Here is a 16,476-nt window from a genome sequence, read left to right on the forward strand (position 1 = left end):
GTTTAAGAAAACAATGCAACGAGACAAAACACATTGATCTTATCGGGGAAATACAGTCTCTCTGTTTTCACGTACGCATTTTCATTTTCTTTCACATACCCTAGAGGGACGGGACCATTGACTGTTTATATCCCGTAGGCCAGAGGGACTGTGCTGGAATTGCTAGTTAGTTGTCCAACTTGCCTATTCAATAAAGCTGAATATATGCAATATATTATAGCTAAATAGATACAGGAGGAAAGGCTATTGTGCTGTGCTGTCAGGTGTTGGAGGGCAGTATAGGAAGTATTGTTGCTATGGAAACTGTAAGTGGTCTCCTGTCTGCTTGTCACATTGTTGGGGACTGTCCAGACCTTGAATTTGGAAGCCACCGTTTTGGGGAACAGTTTCAAGACTGAACTGAGCTCATTCTAAATATTTTTGTGTGAGCGGTGCTGCGTAATTCGTTTGAAAATATGTATTTTCTCTCTCTCTCTTTGTACTTTTTTCAGACTGATACCAGTCATCGCAATGCAGAAACTCACAACGGCAAAGTTTCGGGGGGGTTTAGTCTTTTTGTTCTAATGAGAACAGACAAGCAAACGCGATAACACTGAGTTTTAATGCATTTGATCTGTGTCTGTGTGTACTAATCAGTCACATCGTTCTCCAGATAAACGCACACACACACACACACACACACACACACACACGCACACACACAACGCGTATCTCTCATTTGCCAATCAAATCCGTGCTGCTGCTGCCGCTCATTAGGGTGATTGTGTGATGTGTTCAATCAGAGCAGAAGTCCCAGTGTGTGTGAAACACCTGTGGAGAGATGTGGGTGGGAGTCGGACACACGCACGCACGCACGCACGCGCACGCACGCACACACACACACACACACGCACACCACTGAAACACCCTCCTTTCACAACACACAGTTGTTGCTTAGCTTAGTTGTAAGCGCCATTAAGACCTGAGGCTGATTCTACAAATTCCTTCTAAATCAGTAATACTTTCATGATATAAAAAAAAAAGTTCAAAAATAGCAGATGTACAAGCTCTCAGCGCTCCACAAAGTGAAGCACTGAGAGCTTGTACTAGCTTGTGCTATTTTTGAATAGCCAACATTAAATTGACACCAGCACTGAGAGCTTGTACTAGCTTGTGCTATTTTTGAATAGCCAACATTAAATTGACACCTATGTCATTTTAATGGCAAGGACCACCTTAACGCTCATGAGACCTTCATGGGTCCAAAATGGACCATAACGGTCTGTAACTCTGCAGTTAGAGGCCTTTACAGGTCCTTTTGGGACCCCCTCAAGGAACCCTGAGGGCTGAGCCTATTCCCAAACTTACTGCTGGCTATACTGTGCACATTACAGATTATAATTGTCATTGTCGCTGCAGCTATAGCCACCACAATAATGTGTCAATACAGAACACACAAAGCTTACTGTAGCTGGTAAGACTGACATTAATTGCCACTTTCCAAATGCATACAGTATGCATGCTGCAAATTCCAAGCTTTGTCTGGCCTATATGCAGCAAGTGAGTGATGTGACCGGGGAGGGGTGCATAGCTTTGGTCCGACGTCCTAACAATGCGACACACAATAGTCCGACACTGTACCCAGAATCCTAACTTAACTGGCCATGTACAGTATATCGGAGGTACGGGTGTGTGTTATCCGGCCACGTATGTCAGACTATTGATACATCGTACAGTATGCCCCCGACCTGGGGGTCGGCGACTCGGCGGTAACACTAGTTGGGACCTGGCTACGACCCACACTGAAAAGGGGGGAAAAGCGCATAGTCGAGTCAGTGTGTTGTTGCACAGGCAGTGACGTTGGTACCTTGCCACGGTAAAGCCTGATTTATACATCGCTGAACGGTATGCGTTGTCACTCCCATCCTACGTCGTAATACAGTAACGACTCGGACAAAATCTACTGTCACATTGGATGTTGGCCGTGACAGGCTCCCCGGTGCCGATTCAGCTTAAATGGTGTCGTCCTCATCGACACGCGACGTGGCAGTAACATTGTGTCGCATCAAACGTCCAACGCTTGGTCAGATGTCGTTTGCGAGAATGCGTTCGATGAGGTGTAACTTTAGCATAGCCGTGTTACAATCTCCAAACTGTGTCATCCTTTCAGCGATTTCATGTATTTTGATGTCGCCATTTTGACACTCATGCTTCATCTTTTCACATCTTCTCAGTATTACAGCGAGTATCTTCTCTCTTTCTCTCACTCTCTTTGAGCTGAGGTGTCTATCTGTTCTCTCTCTCTCCCCCCATCTCCCTCTTGTGGTGTCTCTCGTCTGTCTTGTCGCCTAAATGAACAGGTGGGGAATTTAGGCCGGTCAGTTTCATTTAAAATATCAGGATTTAACTGCAGCCTCCTCTCTCTCTCTCTCTCTCTCTCTCTCTCTCTCTCTCTGTGGCAATGTCTCTCAGCAGTGACTATGAGTAATTGAATGGTGCTTCTCTGGTCTCTCATTGGTTGTGGAACTGTGGATGAGCCAGACTGTCTGAGGACTCCTGTGACCCTGCCCCCTTTGCCTCTGAAAAAAGAAAAAGCTCAAAAGTTGTGCTTATTATCAGGAGAGAGAGAGAGAGAGAGAGAGAGAGAGAGAGAGAGAGAGATGAGATGAGGGGAAAGAGAGGAGAGGATTTAGTTAGGCTCCCTCCTGCAGTCCTGACACAGAGAAGCTGTGATTGGCTACGGAAACTCAGCACCTTGTAAAATATACATGCACTGTATACGCGCGCGCTTGCGTGCGTGCATGCATGTGTCTCATTGATCGGAGAACAGCAGTGTATTTTATTATTTTATTTAGGCCTACAGGAAGATGGGGATAAAGGTGATGATAATGATGATGGTGTTGACAGCTCGTAGAGCTAACGTAGTCGTAATAAATATGTGATGAGTCAGCGACGCAGCAACCATTTGAGTGTCCTTGGACGGTTATTATTATTAAGCCTCTAAAGTGTTATTTAGTTTTAGGCCTAATACTTCTAGGTGTACACTTTGTTTTTAGTTTAGCAAATTACATTTAACAATTGAATTGACAAGATACAACAGTATACGTTTATGTAACTGCAAATCTGAGAGAGAGAGAGGGGGGGGGGGGGTTAGAGACAGAGCGAGAGAGTGTGTCATTGCTAAGCAAAGATAGACACTGTAGGCGACTAGCAGCTCATGAACGTGTGAGATCTCCTTCTCAAGTGTAATATATAACTTAAGTCGCACTTTTATGTTCAGGTAATCTCTCTTGACATAATCTCCATTCAAGTCCAGGTTCTGTCACCGCTGTGCACATTGGCTCACTTTAAAAGTGGTCGATGGCTCTCTGTGAATTTCAAGTGGCTTTGACAAATTGTGGGCTGAGTCGCGGGGAGGCTCTTTGCTAGCTCTGCAAATCTGTCTCATGAACAGCGCTCTCATCGTCGCTCCAATCCCCCAGAGGGGAAGGGCAGGTTGTGAGGGATATCGTAGCAACGGAGACACTTAGACCTGGATATATATACACCCTAGGAAAACAAACACTTTTCAGACGCATGGCCTCTGCATTCAAGCTCACTTCACGGCCGTGTGTATGCATTTGTGCATTGTATGTGCAATCACATATAACAGTTTCCAGCGTGCTTAATTGGCACAGTAACACACCGTTGCCACAGAGCTTTCATTAATGCTGTCAGGCAGAAACCTTGTATCTCCAAACCCATAACTTTTTAAGAAATGGGGAAAAAATAAACCTGTCACAAGCTCTTGTTCATACTTTTCATTGGTTTAATATAAAGTGACTTCATATTAAAAGTCAAGAAAGTGAAGTCAGCTTCACTTTCAAAATCAAGGACAGTGAGCACATTCCTTCCTTTAAGCGAGGATGTCTGGCCAGCAGGCAGACAGACAGATAGACAGACAGACAGACAGACAGGCAGGCAGGCAGACAGACAGGCAGACAGACAGCTCCAGCTAGCTGGCCACTGGCAGAGCGAGAGAGAGCACGCTGGCAGAGTGCGTTGACAGCCTCGCCGTCCAGATTGATGCTCATCCGACACGACCGGCAGCCCTTTGGGTGACTGCTGCTATTCTAAGATGTTATTTTCTTTTCTTTTTTAATGTGTGCAGCCAGGCCAGGCCAGGCCAGGCCAGGCCAGGCCCTGGGCCCACTGAACTACAGTCAGTTCAACACCAGACCCGTGTGATCTTGATGAGATGAGACGCTGCGGGAGCAGGTTATAACAATAATGCTAACAAGGAGGAGATGTGATTTGTTTCTGTGGAACACAATAAGACAAGAGGATGTGTTTATGCTGGAGATACTCGGATTGCTGTTGTAAAGAAACAAAAGCGTGTCTTCTTGTCCTCTCTCTTTTCTGTCTGTCTCTCTATGTCTCTCCTTCTGTGCCTTTGCCATTTGCGACAAGCACTGTAACTAGACTAAGCTGAACTTTGTTTAGGTGTAGTGTGGACCCTGCCGTCCACTTGAGTCGGAGCGATTTATCTTTTTTATATCTTTATCATAGTTATTGGTGTAAACTGCCCTTTTTCCTCTCTCCCTCACTTTCTCTCTTTCCCTATAGACTTGTTTACTCTAGGACTTACTTTCAGGGAAACTAACTAGAGCGTGCCTCTTGCTTCTCATAGGCTACATGTGCAGCGGTAAGGCTGGCGTTCGCCTTGACGACTGTAATGTAGACCTTTGGATGTCAAAATCAGAATGCACCCCGCTCCGTATCGATTGACCACAGTGTGCGGACCAAATCCTTGAATAAATAGTTAGTGGTATACTGGCTCAGGTAGAAGTGTAACTTTTGCGAACATTGCAACTTTAGCCAATAAGACGCGCACGCATATTTGAGCGACACATACGCATGCACGCACGCACTCGCACACTTGTACTCAGAAAAATGAGTGAGAGCTGTGTGTCTCGTAACACCTAGCAAAAACACACACACACACAACATTTTCACTAGGCTTTTTGTAAATAATACATGACACCTTTATCGATTCAGGGTGTGCTGAAGTGCTATCTTTTCCCCACACAAAGCACCGCTACACACTCATACTGTATATGTCTACACATCTGTGAACTGACCCTGTCTTCAACAGCGCGCTAGCCACCAGGGCCGTTGGAGGCGAAGTCCGTTGCTCAGATTTCTGTGAAGTAGGAGCTGTCAGTTCACTGCATGTGCCGATGTTTCCCAGCAGCATGCATTCCAGTTATTACCTGTCTTTCAGACTAGTATCTCTCTCAGAGAGAGAGAGAGAGAGAGAGAGAGAGAGAGAGAGAGAGAGAGAGAGACACACACAGATACAGCGAGAGAGAGAGAGAGAGAGGTTGAAAGGAGGGGGTTGTGTTGAACCTCAGCTAGAGGCCAGGGCTATTCCAGCATGGCTGGTGTTGCGCTCAGAGCTGAAGCTAGTTGGTTATTCTGCATGTGTTTCCTGTGGGATCTTGTATTGGCCGGAGACCACATCAATTATCCATATAGGTCTCTAGGCTGCCGTTCCTTTCTGCTCCACACCACTTCGACTTTTGGCTTTAATCCACTTTCATGTCAGTCAACTTTATATGCGTTGGGCGTGGACAACGTGCCACATTGCTGCTTCCATTTTATTTTCTAAAAAAGACTGAAATGAACCTTACGCCCTATATATTTTGTGATTAATAGCTGAAATAGCTGACCTACCCAGGCTATGAGCATATAGATCGCACATTTTTAACATACTGTATGTAATTATATAACTATGCCCATATAGGGCTATCAGGTTGAACATGCGGTACTAGGTCTCAGGTCACACACAATGCAACTCCAAGATATAGGATAATTCAGCAAAGGCAGTTCATCAACAGTCTACTCCACTAACCTTATTCCCAGTCATGTGCATGTCTGGTATTCCCCTGCTTGCCTTTGAACCCATTAACTTGGCAAATATGGATTACTTGGGTTTTATCCATGCATGTCTTTAGCAGTATTCCCAATGGGAAAACATGATGCCCTAAGCACCATTCCTTTTTCTAAACACATTAAAATTTCCCGAGCCCGGGACCGGTCGCTTCCATGGAAATGTTATTCCCACCTGAAATGTCCTATTCCCAGTTTTCCTGACCTTCTGAACCAATTAACTCTACTTAAGGCTCCCTTGTTTGCTTGAGCGTTGATAGTTTATTCCCAGTTGCAGTGGTGGAAGGTAACTAAGTACATACGTGTCGTACACTCAAGATAGATAGATAGATCAGATACTTCATTAATCCCAGAAGGGAAATTCAGATATCCCATAACTCATACAAGCATTAAAAACACATCACAAAAAGTGGGGGCACAGGTTAAAACTGAGAGAAGACACATGTAAAAAATATATACGTTATGAATAAGCATACAAATCATTAATACTAATCCTTTGTTATTGCAAATATTATATTTAAAACTATTAGTCCAGTTCATAAGCCTATATAGCTGCACAAGTTGGTGCACTGCACATAGACCCATAAATAACTAAACACCAGTAGTCCAGTTCAAGAGTTTAGAGGCTTGTCATGGAGTTAAAAGGCATAGTTCTATTGATGCCCAGCATCAGATACGTTTAGGTAATATATTATGAGCAGTAATAATCTCTTCGCAGTACCTGTTCAAAGGCAAGAGCATTCCGTTCTTAGATGAGGAGTATGGACTCCCCCCCCCCCCCCCCCCCCCCCCTCACACTGACTGAAGGCATCGTGACCTCATTAAACCTAACAATCCCCCACATAAACTATGCACAACAAAATAATTTAAAATCAGTTGCAACATTAAAATGATGACGACATTAAGGCATTGCAAATTACAATCCAATAATAGGATTATAATTGTATGTAACATTTTTAATACAGGATACTTGTGGTAGTGTTAGATTTATTTAATTATTAAAAAAAACGTATTTTTGGACAACTAACCTGCTGGGGGAGCTAATCCATTTTCGTATCTGGTTCACTGAAATTCCAGTGAACCTGTCTTTTTGTGTGTTTGTGCTTTTCTTTACCGCCCTTTCTCCCCAATGTAGTTGTTATGTCAAGTAATTCCTCCCCACACATGCACGTGTGTGTTGTCACTGCTGTTGTATCCTACTTGACTCACCTGCCAGTGAGGAGCCCCCACCGGGAGGACATAGAGCCTCATCCTACTCCCACCCAACACTCGGCCCCAGCCCGTAGGTGTACGTAAGCTGACAAATACCCTCCCATGGCCGGCTTCCCTCCCACGACCGACGGCCAATTGTGTTCGTATAGTCAATGAACAAAGCCGGGTGCACCAGGATGGATTCGAAGAACCCCCATGCCTCTGCAGTGGTGCCACCCCATCGCCTCCGCATGCAGAAGAACCCCCATGCCTCTGCAGTGGTGCCACCCCATCTCCTCCCCATGCAGAAGAACCCCCATGCCTCTGCAGTGGTGCCACCCCATCGCCTCCCCATGCAGAAGAACCCCCATGCCTCTGCAGTGGTGCCACCCCATCGCCTCCCCATGCAGAAGAACCCCCATGCCTCTGCAGTGGTGCCACCCCATCGCCTCCCCATGCAGAAGAACCCCCATGCCTCTGCAGTGGTGCCACCCCATCGCCTCCCCATGCAGTTTCACTGAACACGTCTCAGTGATATTCCCACGCCGGCGTTCCAACCACATTAACAACGTTCCCAGTTTGAAGCAGCTCCCAGGCTTAAACCCACAGGTCATGTGCTAAGTGTTACCACGGCGACCACAGTGAGGTGGCGACGCTGCAGTGGCGTGTGTCTAATGTTAACGTGCAGGGAATAACCCCGGCATGCTGTAACATTATGGGATGAGATGTGGTACATATACTGTATGTAACCCACAGTGAACCAAGGCCTAAGTCTTCAGAGTGTACTAATGTAACCGCATGGACCCATAAAGTTCAGTTTGGTTACACTCTCAAGAGTCACAAATGGATACATTTATGAGCATTTTACACAAGAGATGAGGCAGATAAAGAAAGAAAGAAGGAAGAGAGGAAGACAAGGAAGGTAAAAAGGAAAGAAGCAAGGGAGATGTTGATCTGACCTCATCAAACCCTGTACACGCTCCATATAATGGCCAGTACAGAATTAATTCCATATGTTGATCTGACTGACCCCCCCCATCCCAAAGCGCTCGCCCAGCTGTCTGCTGTCACCCTCAGGGCGTCTTACTGGTTATTATTATTATTTGAAATACATGTTTCATATTAGTGTTGGGATAGTGTACAGTACTTGTAACAGGATACATTCACACCGGGGGTTATTTTGCCTTTAGGCTCCTGAATCCACATGCATAGACGCTTTGTTGTGGTCGCTTTGATCAATCTTTATCCCTATAGGCCAGATTCATACCGAAAATAGCCAACCTACAATCTCACCACGTGAGAGCTCTATTATCTGCTATTTTCCGTCGTGCGACACCGTCGTGAGACGAAGGCTTTAGGCCTGGCTGTTTTGTGGCTGGCTGCCAAACACTGAGGTCACACGCTGCTGCGCCTCTGTTGCCATTATGTGGTTCCACTTCCAGATTAACTTGGCACTTGTTGTGGGGGAAAAGTCACCGCTGCTGGCATGGTGCCACAATGACAGCGGTGTGGGTGGGTAGGGTACCGTGTGTGTGTGTGTGTGTGTGTGTGTGTGTGTGTGTGTGTGTGTGTGTGTGTGTGTGTGTGTGTGTGTGTGTGACAGTACTTTGGTTCTGTATGTTGCTACAAGACGCTCTCTCTCCCCCAATGTGGTGTTTTTCAAAGCAGAGAGGTGATTTCTCTTCATTAAAGCCTCAAATCAGATAGATTATGGCCATTTTCCCTGTGTGTGTGTGTGTGTGTGTGTGTGTGTGTGTGTGTGTGTGTGTGTGTGTGTGTGTGTGTGTGTGTGTGTGTGTGTGTGTGTGTGTGTGTGTGTGTGTGTGTGTGTGTGTCTGCACAATGTGTCAGCACAATTAGTAATATAGCTTCACAATCATTTTAACCACTTTATTATTGTATACCTTGACTATTCAAAAATAGCACTTTGTGAAGTGCTGTGAGTTTGTACTGTAGATCTAGCCTGCATTCCAGCCTGATTCGCTGCGTTCTGTGGGTTTGTTTTGTCACTTCGCTACTGAGTCTGGCCAGCAGGCAGCAGACCTGTTACAGTGTTACATAGCCCGCGCCACTCTAACTGCTGTTTTTACCCCCAACCAATCAGAAGCCACAAGCACATTTTTTACAAATCTTTGCCTCTGGTGAGTCCTTGGCTCTAACTCTTTTCAGATGGGGTCCGTGGCCTAATACGTAGATCAATTTGGCCTGTTGGCCTAATTTGGCCTAAAACAGCCATGCAGGTCTAAATTCTTTGAGAAGGTGGTTCTAAAACGGTGTGCTGAGCCACGCCGTTGTACTGTGAGATGTTTACTATATCTGTACTGTGTGCCTAATACAGAGGGAAATTATTTATCCTAAGAATACTTTTCAATACATATGAACATTAGTTTATACATTTATGTATAGGCCTACAATATCTTTACCATATATATATTTTTGGACCACCTCTATTCATGCCATGAACCTCAGTGGTGGTTGAGAAACAGTGGGGCAGCCTATCATAAGGTTGATAGAAAAAGTCATAGCAGCTGTCAGTGTGCCATAATGGCTGCAGGCTGGGGAGGTGGACGCGTTAGTGCCTATAGATGTGGTGGTGATGGATTAGACACTTCTGAGCACTGGTGTCTGATATATTTGGCATTCTTCACAGTTCGGGTCCTGCATGCATGTGGTCGGGGTGTCATACCTTCAAGGCTTCCAAAAAAGAAAAGAAAGGAAGAAAAGTCTTTAGATTCCACACGACGTTGGCTGTCCATTACAAGCCCACAACCCCCGGAGGCTTCTCTGTGTTCCAAAGGTGTCCATGTCCAGTTGGCAGGTATAGAGCGCTGCTGACATGCGTACGCTAGCACAGTCCCGGTCTGTCCCCCGGTGTCTGGCTGGCTGGGTGCTGCCTTATAGTTCAGCTTCCATGCCTCTGTGACCCATCTGCTTGCTAGGATGAAGCCAGGATCCATGATATAAATGCATAAGGGCAGTTTGGAATCTGCAACAGAGCTGTCTTGGGACTGATGTCCATTTGAATGATGGGAGTTTCATATCCGTAGACAGACAGGTCAGGGCTTGTGTACATTTGCCAATTCATGGTCCACTTCCAAAAACTTCGGAGTAGCCTGATGCTCAGCCTGAATATTCATTTCGCTTTCACTCCATTATTCGGTCTGAAATGCCTCTCAGTGCAGCTGTTTTCTGAGATGGTCAAAGTAGGGCTCTTTGGCGATTGGTTCATACTGGTTCATCCGCACTCCCCATTGGGCCGGTTAGATTTTCCATCAGAAAACCCCGCCTTTCACAGCGTCACCAGACCCTGGCTAGACATTCAGGGTCTGGAGACAGGATATCTTCACAGGAAAAAAATGAGTTTCAACTGCACTTTGCAACCCGGGTCCGCTTTTTCTCTCCATCAACACCAAATCTCTTCGCTAAAAACAGCCAATCACAATGTGTTGTGAGCTTGTAGATCCCCCCCACCCCTATATATCGGTGCTGGGGTTCAAGTAGTTAAACTCATTGTTTTCTTTGGTGGCCTTCCTGCCGTGGCACTTTGTGCCCTCAAAATATGCCCTATACACACAAACGGTCAAGTGGCCTTGCCCCCTAAAATGTCTAAATTCCAGGCCTGGTATACTACAAACGGAATTCATCTGAGTTAAATCAACTGGAGATGAATGCACATTGCACACAAACATAGTGAAAAGGATTTGCAGCCTTTCGGTGTTGAGACTGGTTGGCTATACTGGCCCGGTGGCTGGCGGGTACTACTGGCCCGGTGGCTATCGGGTGCTACAGTACGTCCCTGAAGACTTCTGTGGTCTCAAACGGAATCCACTAACAGATGATAGCGGCCCGTGTGGTGGGCTAATCTATCATACGCTGCTCTCTCTCTCTCTCTCTCTCTCTCTCTCTCTCTCTCTCTCTCTCTCTCTCTCTCGTTCAGTCTTGGGGCTTGCCGCGCTGGCTGGTACTGTACAGTATGTTTGTGGTGTTGTGGATGCATTTCTAACCACCTCCAAAGTCCTGGTCTCTCCATGCGTTGTCCATTATACATGCCCCCGAGCTGCACGGTTGCATGACACCGCGCTCAGCGTTTTCCAATTTAGCGTGCGTGCGTGCTTGCGTGCGTGCGTGCGAACGCATTCTGCGGCAAAGCAGGCGTCTGAGGTTGCACAAAGTCTACAATCACCCTCACAACTCGGCCTGCTCTCTCTCTGCATCACTGTTTGTGGGTCTCTCTCTCTCTATTTTCTTTCTTTCTTTCTCTCTCTCTCTCTCTCTCTCTCTCTCTCTCTCTCTCTCTCTCTCTCTCCCTCTCTCTCTCTCTCCCTCTCTCTCTTCTCTTCTCTTTCTTTCTTATGTAACTAGATGTTGTGGCAATACCACAACATTGTTGGAAGTTGGAACTGTTTGTAAATGATGTGTCTGTCACTCTGTGTGTGTGTGTGTGTGTGTGTGTGTGTGTGTGTGTGTGTGTGTGTGTGTGTGTGTGTGTGTGTGTGTGTGTGTGTGTGTGTGTGTGTGTGTGTGTGTGTGTGTGCGTGTGTGTGCGTGTGTGCGTGACACAACACATGTGTCTCGGGTTTGGCCCATCAGTCAACATATTAGTTTTGTCAAACCACACCTGTTGTTGATGTACACTATAATCTGACCAGATAAATAACGTGCGTGCGTGCGTCCGTGCACATGTGCGTGTGTGTGCATGACCGTGCGTGCGCGCGGTGTGACAGCAGCAGCGGCTAGCGTAATAACTTCCAATTAGACAAACATCATGACAGTACTTTGGTTCTGTATGTTGCTACAAGACGCTCTCTCTCCCCCAATGTGGTGTTTTTCAAAGCAGAGAGGTGATTTCTCTTCATTAAAGCCTCAAATCAGATAGATTATGGCCATTTTCCCTGTGTGTGTGTGTGTGTGTGTGTGTGTGTGTGTGTGTGTGTGTGTGTGTGTGTGTGTGTGTGTGTGTGTGTGTGTGTGTGTGTGTGTGTGTGTGTGTGCCTGCGTGCGTGTGTTCTTAGGCACGTTTCCTGCTTTGTGTATGTTTTGATAAGCACGTTGGTGCCTTGCCTGCTTTCCTGCCTTTGACATCGGTGTGTGAATGTAATGCACAATCTATGTGAAGCGCCTTGGATAAAGGCACTCCTACAGTATATAAATGCACCATTTACAATGTATTTGTGTGTGTGTGTGTGTGTGTGTGTGTGTGTGTGTGTGTGTGTGTGTGTGTGTGTGTGTGTGTGTGTGTGTGTGTGTGTGTGTGTCCTCTCTAGTTGTTTCCAGAGACGGGTCCCAGACAGGGGGGGACAAGGCTCACCATCCTGGGAGAGAACTTGGGTCTTCAGTTCGAGGACATCCAGGTGGGTGTGCGACTGGGCAAGGTGCCCTGTGTGCCCATAGAGGAGGAGTACGTCAGTGCCGAGAGGTGAGACGCGCACACACACACACACACACACACACACACACACACACACACACACACACACACACCAATTGTTTTTATGTCCATGTATTGTTGCATATAGAAAGCTTGTGTCTACCACTGCTTTTCGATACCCAGCATTGGCCGCGTTATCGAGTGGGTGATAAAGGCTCTCCCTGTCTGGTCCACATGGGCATGTTTTGGTCATTTCTTTCATGGCTTCCATACCTCACCTCCTCTGTCCATGTGTCTGTCCACAGAATCGTGTGTTTTCTGAATGATGCTACAGGCTACCGCGTGCAGGAGGCACACGTGGAGGTGTGTGTCAGAGACTGTCTCAACGACTACAGAGCCCTCTCACCCAGACCCTTCACCTTCGTGGTAAGAAAATCCAGGCCAGCTATGCGAGCTGATGTTTGAACAAGCCGGATTTATACTTTGTTGTATGGCGGAAGCCGGACGGTGTCACCATGCTGCATGGGGAGCTTGTTGATAATTCATTTTTGGCAAATGTCACCATCATACAACCTATTTTAAATTCAGCCTGTTGGCATGACTGTCTGTCTGTACCTCCTTTCTAGTGGTCTACTCTGTGGAGGATCACCAAGCCATATGACTGTGTGCAAAACTTCTCTCCATTATCAGATTAAACAAATAAACAAACGTTTTAAAAGAAAGATTGCAGATAAATGGAGAAAGGGCAAGCATAGAGCGCCGACATCACTCGCTCATCCCCTGGTTCTGCCTGGTTCACTGAAGTAATTTCTCTATGGAGCATTGTGGTCCAAAAATAAACAAGCTGTCTCTGCGTTATTGTCAGGGAGGTGTCTCTGTATCGTTTGCGACAGTCAGTCACTCATATATGATACAGTCTGTTTCTAGCGAAAATGTAACTAATTCAGTAGCGGTAACAATAGCGTTTTTGAGTGGTGCAACCACTCCAAGGAACAGCAATGTCCGTGTTCACCTATGTGTCGGTTCACCTACAGTATGTGTTCACCTATGTGTCCGCCTATGTGACGTTAATGAGCACCAGTATGACTATTAGTACCAGTAGGGGCGCTGTTGTGCCAGAAACAGAGAGGGAGAGATAGTGTGCAGGGGGGGGTGGGGGGGGGGGGGGGAGAGGAGTTGCACCACACAGTTCATGTGTGGTGCAGTCAGTTGATTCTTCATATCCATATGAGTGAAGCGGCCTGGATGATTTCTTTATTATTACACAGTTATTATATGAAAATATGTAAAATCCCCCTATGGCGATTACAATGCAAATAAAAAGTACATGAACCCGTGGATCTGCGCCCTCTACCGATATTGACGTCAGACTTCGGTTCTCTATAGAAGTTGTATGTTAGAACCAGTGCACGTTCACACATCACAAAAGCTGGCTAAGTTCAGTTCACACAAATTGAAATTAACTAGTAAGTAGTAAGTGAAATTAACTAGTTCACCTACATACCTTAGTTCACAAATTACAATTTTGATTCACAGTCCCAAAAATGAACTAGTTCAAAAGATGTCTTCTCTGGTGAATAGGCTACATTTGTTCCAAGGACGCAAGTCTGTTCTTTGTGTTGTCGGTATCAACAAAAGTCTGTCTTTATTTATACAAGCATCTTACGTGCCTTTATTCACCAACTTGCATTAGTGAGCCTTGTTAACTCTTGCGATTCATTAGACACAAACAGATCATGTTCAGTTTACTGTTCACAAACAACACTGGTTACAATGGTTGCTGGTTACAAAACTCGGAAGAAGGTTACTTCTCTAATGAACTTAAACTATAGGCACAGTTGTCATTTTAGCGCGTTAATTCCCTTTTCGGTTGATGCCAAACTCTCTGTTGTTTGTAGCGTACTGTAGCTTTACTCATGCAAAGCTGTTGTGTTGTGTTGTGTTGTGTTGTGTGGCCCAGACACCGTTCTTCACGCGGATCCAGCCGTCCCAGGGGCCGCTATCTGGAGGGACCCGGGTCACCATCGAGGGGAACCACCTCAACGCTGGCAGCTACGTGACTGTTAGCATAGGACGACAAGCATGCCACTTTAAACGGTACTGGGACTGTGTGTGTGTGTGTGTGTGTGTGTGTGTGTGTGTGTGTGTGTGTGTGTGTGTGTGTTTGTGTTTTCAAAGCTATTTGCTCATGTCAGATTGGTGTGTTGGAATGTGTGTGTATGCGTGCAGTATGTGTGTGAGGTGCTGCTAACAGCAGCATGTCTCCTCCATGTCAAATGCAGGGATTAGCTCCTGTGGGCTAATCTCTCCCATTCAAGCTTTGATGTCAACACACCAACTATTCCTCTGCTGCAGTAATCTTACATCACCACTCTGTGTGTGTGTGTGTGTGTGTGTGTGTGTGTGTGTGTGTGTGTGTGTGTGTGTGTGTGTGTGTGTGTGTGTGTGTGTGTGTGTGTGTGTGTGTGTGTCTGTCTGTGATCTCTGTGGGGTTCCTAGAGCATGTTGTCATTGTGACGTGGGTTGCTATAGTTACAGGCTCAAGGTTCTTTACCTGAGTTTGCAGTAGTGTGACATGCAGGGCGCGCACACACACACACACACACACACACACACACACACACACACACACACACACACACACACACACACACACACGCACACGCACACAAACACTCTCACACTCGATCACACTCTCTCACACACAGAGAGCTCATAGCATGACGGAGTGGCCCAGAAATGCAGCCACCACTCAACTGTGCTAAATACATATTAGATAATGTAGCTGTACTTACTCTAGACTGCAATCGAAAATGTTATTGTGCCTATGGGACATGGGGAAACACACATGCATGCATGCACGCACACACACAGACACACATGCACACATGGACACACTAGTACACACACACGTGCACGTACGCACACAGACACACATGCACATGCACACGCACACACACACACACACACACACACACACACACACACACACACACACACACACACACACACACACACACACACACACACACACACACACACACACACACACCACTCAGCCAATCATGCATTCTTAAGTAACATAACATTCTCTCTGTCCGTCTCAGGAGTGCTGCTATTGCCTCCAGTTCATATCACTTCACCAGCATTCATATTCTGCAGTGGTCTCAGAGCTTAACCACTTGAACCCTATATATAGCGTAATAACATTCAGTGAAAATAAGCACATCTACAAGCTGGCTATGCCTGGAAATGAGTCTCCCTTCACCCTCCCCATCCCCTCTTTATTGTTCTCTTTTTACACCCCCCTTTTGAAGACACAACACCAGTGTCACGTCTGGTTTGTTGTAACTTTTTTTTTTTTTTTATAACTTTATTTATAAGATTTTCAATTTTTTGTAGACAAACAACCCCACATATACCCCACCCTCCCCGGTTCCATCACAAAACAAGACAACAACAACAATAAAACAACAAAGAAATAAAAAATAAACAGGTAGCAAAGGATATAAATAATAAATGAAATAAATAAATACAATAACATAAAATTAGCCTTTTACTAGATTAAGGGGCTACACAGTGAACCAAATTACATGTAGGAAAAACACTTAGGGCACATCATCAAAAGACAGTAAGTCGGAAGACAGTGAAAGGGTGAATTCAAGGAAAGGGGACCAAGCCCTTACAAATTTCTGGCGGGATTTGAACCTGTTGTATCTGAGCTTCTCCAATGGTATAAAGGATAGAACATCCTTGACCCAACTTGTAAATGTTGGAGGTTTATCAGATTTCCAATTGCGGAGAATAAGTCTCCTCGCTATGAGTGAAGCAAAAGCTATGAAATTGGCTTGGGGAGAGGTAATTGGTGCATCGTCGTTGGGAACTCCAAATATAGCAGTTATCGGGTTGGGCGCAATTGGCATATGACAGATGGTTGAGAAAGCATCAAAAATACTATTCCAAAATGGGTTCAAGGAAGTACATCCCCAGAACATATGTCCAATGGA

At 45.8% G+C, this 16,476-nt stretch overlaps 1 protein-coding gene across 2 annotated transcripts in view; it reads left to right on the forward strand.

Annotated features, from left to right (window-relative positions):
• LOC310862443 (plexin-A1-like) overlaps positions 1-16,476 on the forward strand; it is a 313,564-nt gene that overhangs the window by 200,875 nt on the left and 96,213 nt on the right. For both annotated transcript variants that reach the window (XM_083770355.1, XM_083770356.1), the window contains exons 12-14: positions 12,366-12,517; positions 12,775-12,895; positions 14,430-14,566. In XM_083770355.1, the coding sequence (XP_083626481.1) occupies positions 12,366-12,517; positions 12,775-12,895; positions 14,430-14,566 (410 nt within the window). The remainder of the gene's footprint in view (positions 1-12,365; positions 12,518-12,774; positions 12,896-14,429; positions 14,567-16,476) is intronic.

The sequence above is a fragment of the Protomyctophum parallelum genome, assembly GCF_964188405.1.
Source record: "Protomyctophum parallelum genome assembly, chromosome: 7".
In the NCBI taxonomy this organism is placed as follows: domain Eukaryota; kingdom Metazoa; phylum Chordata; class Actinopteri; order Myctophiformes; family Myctophidae; genus Protomyctophum; species Protomyctophum parallelum.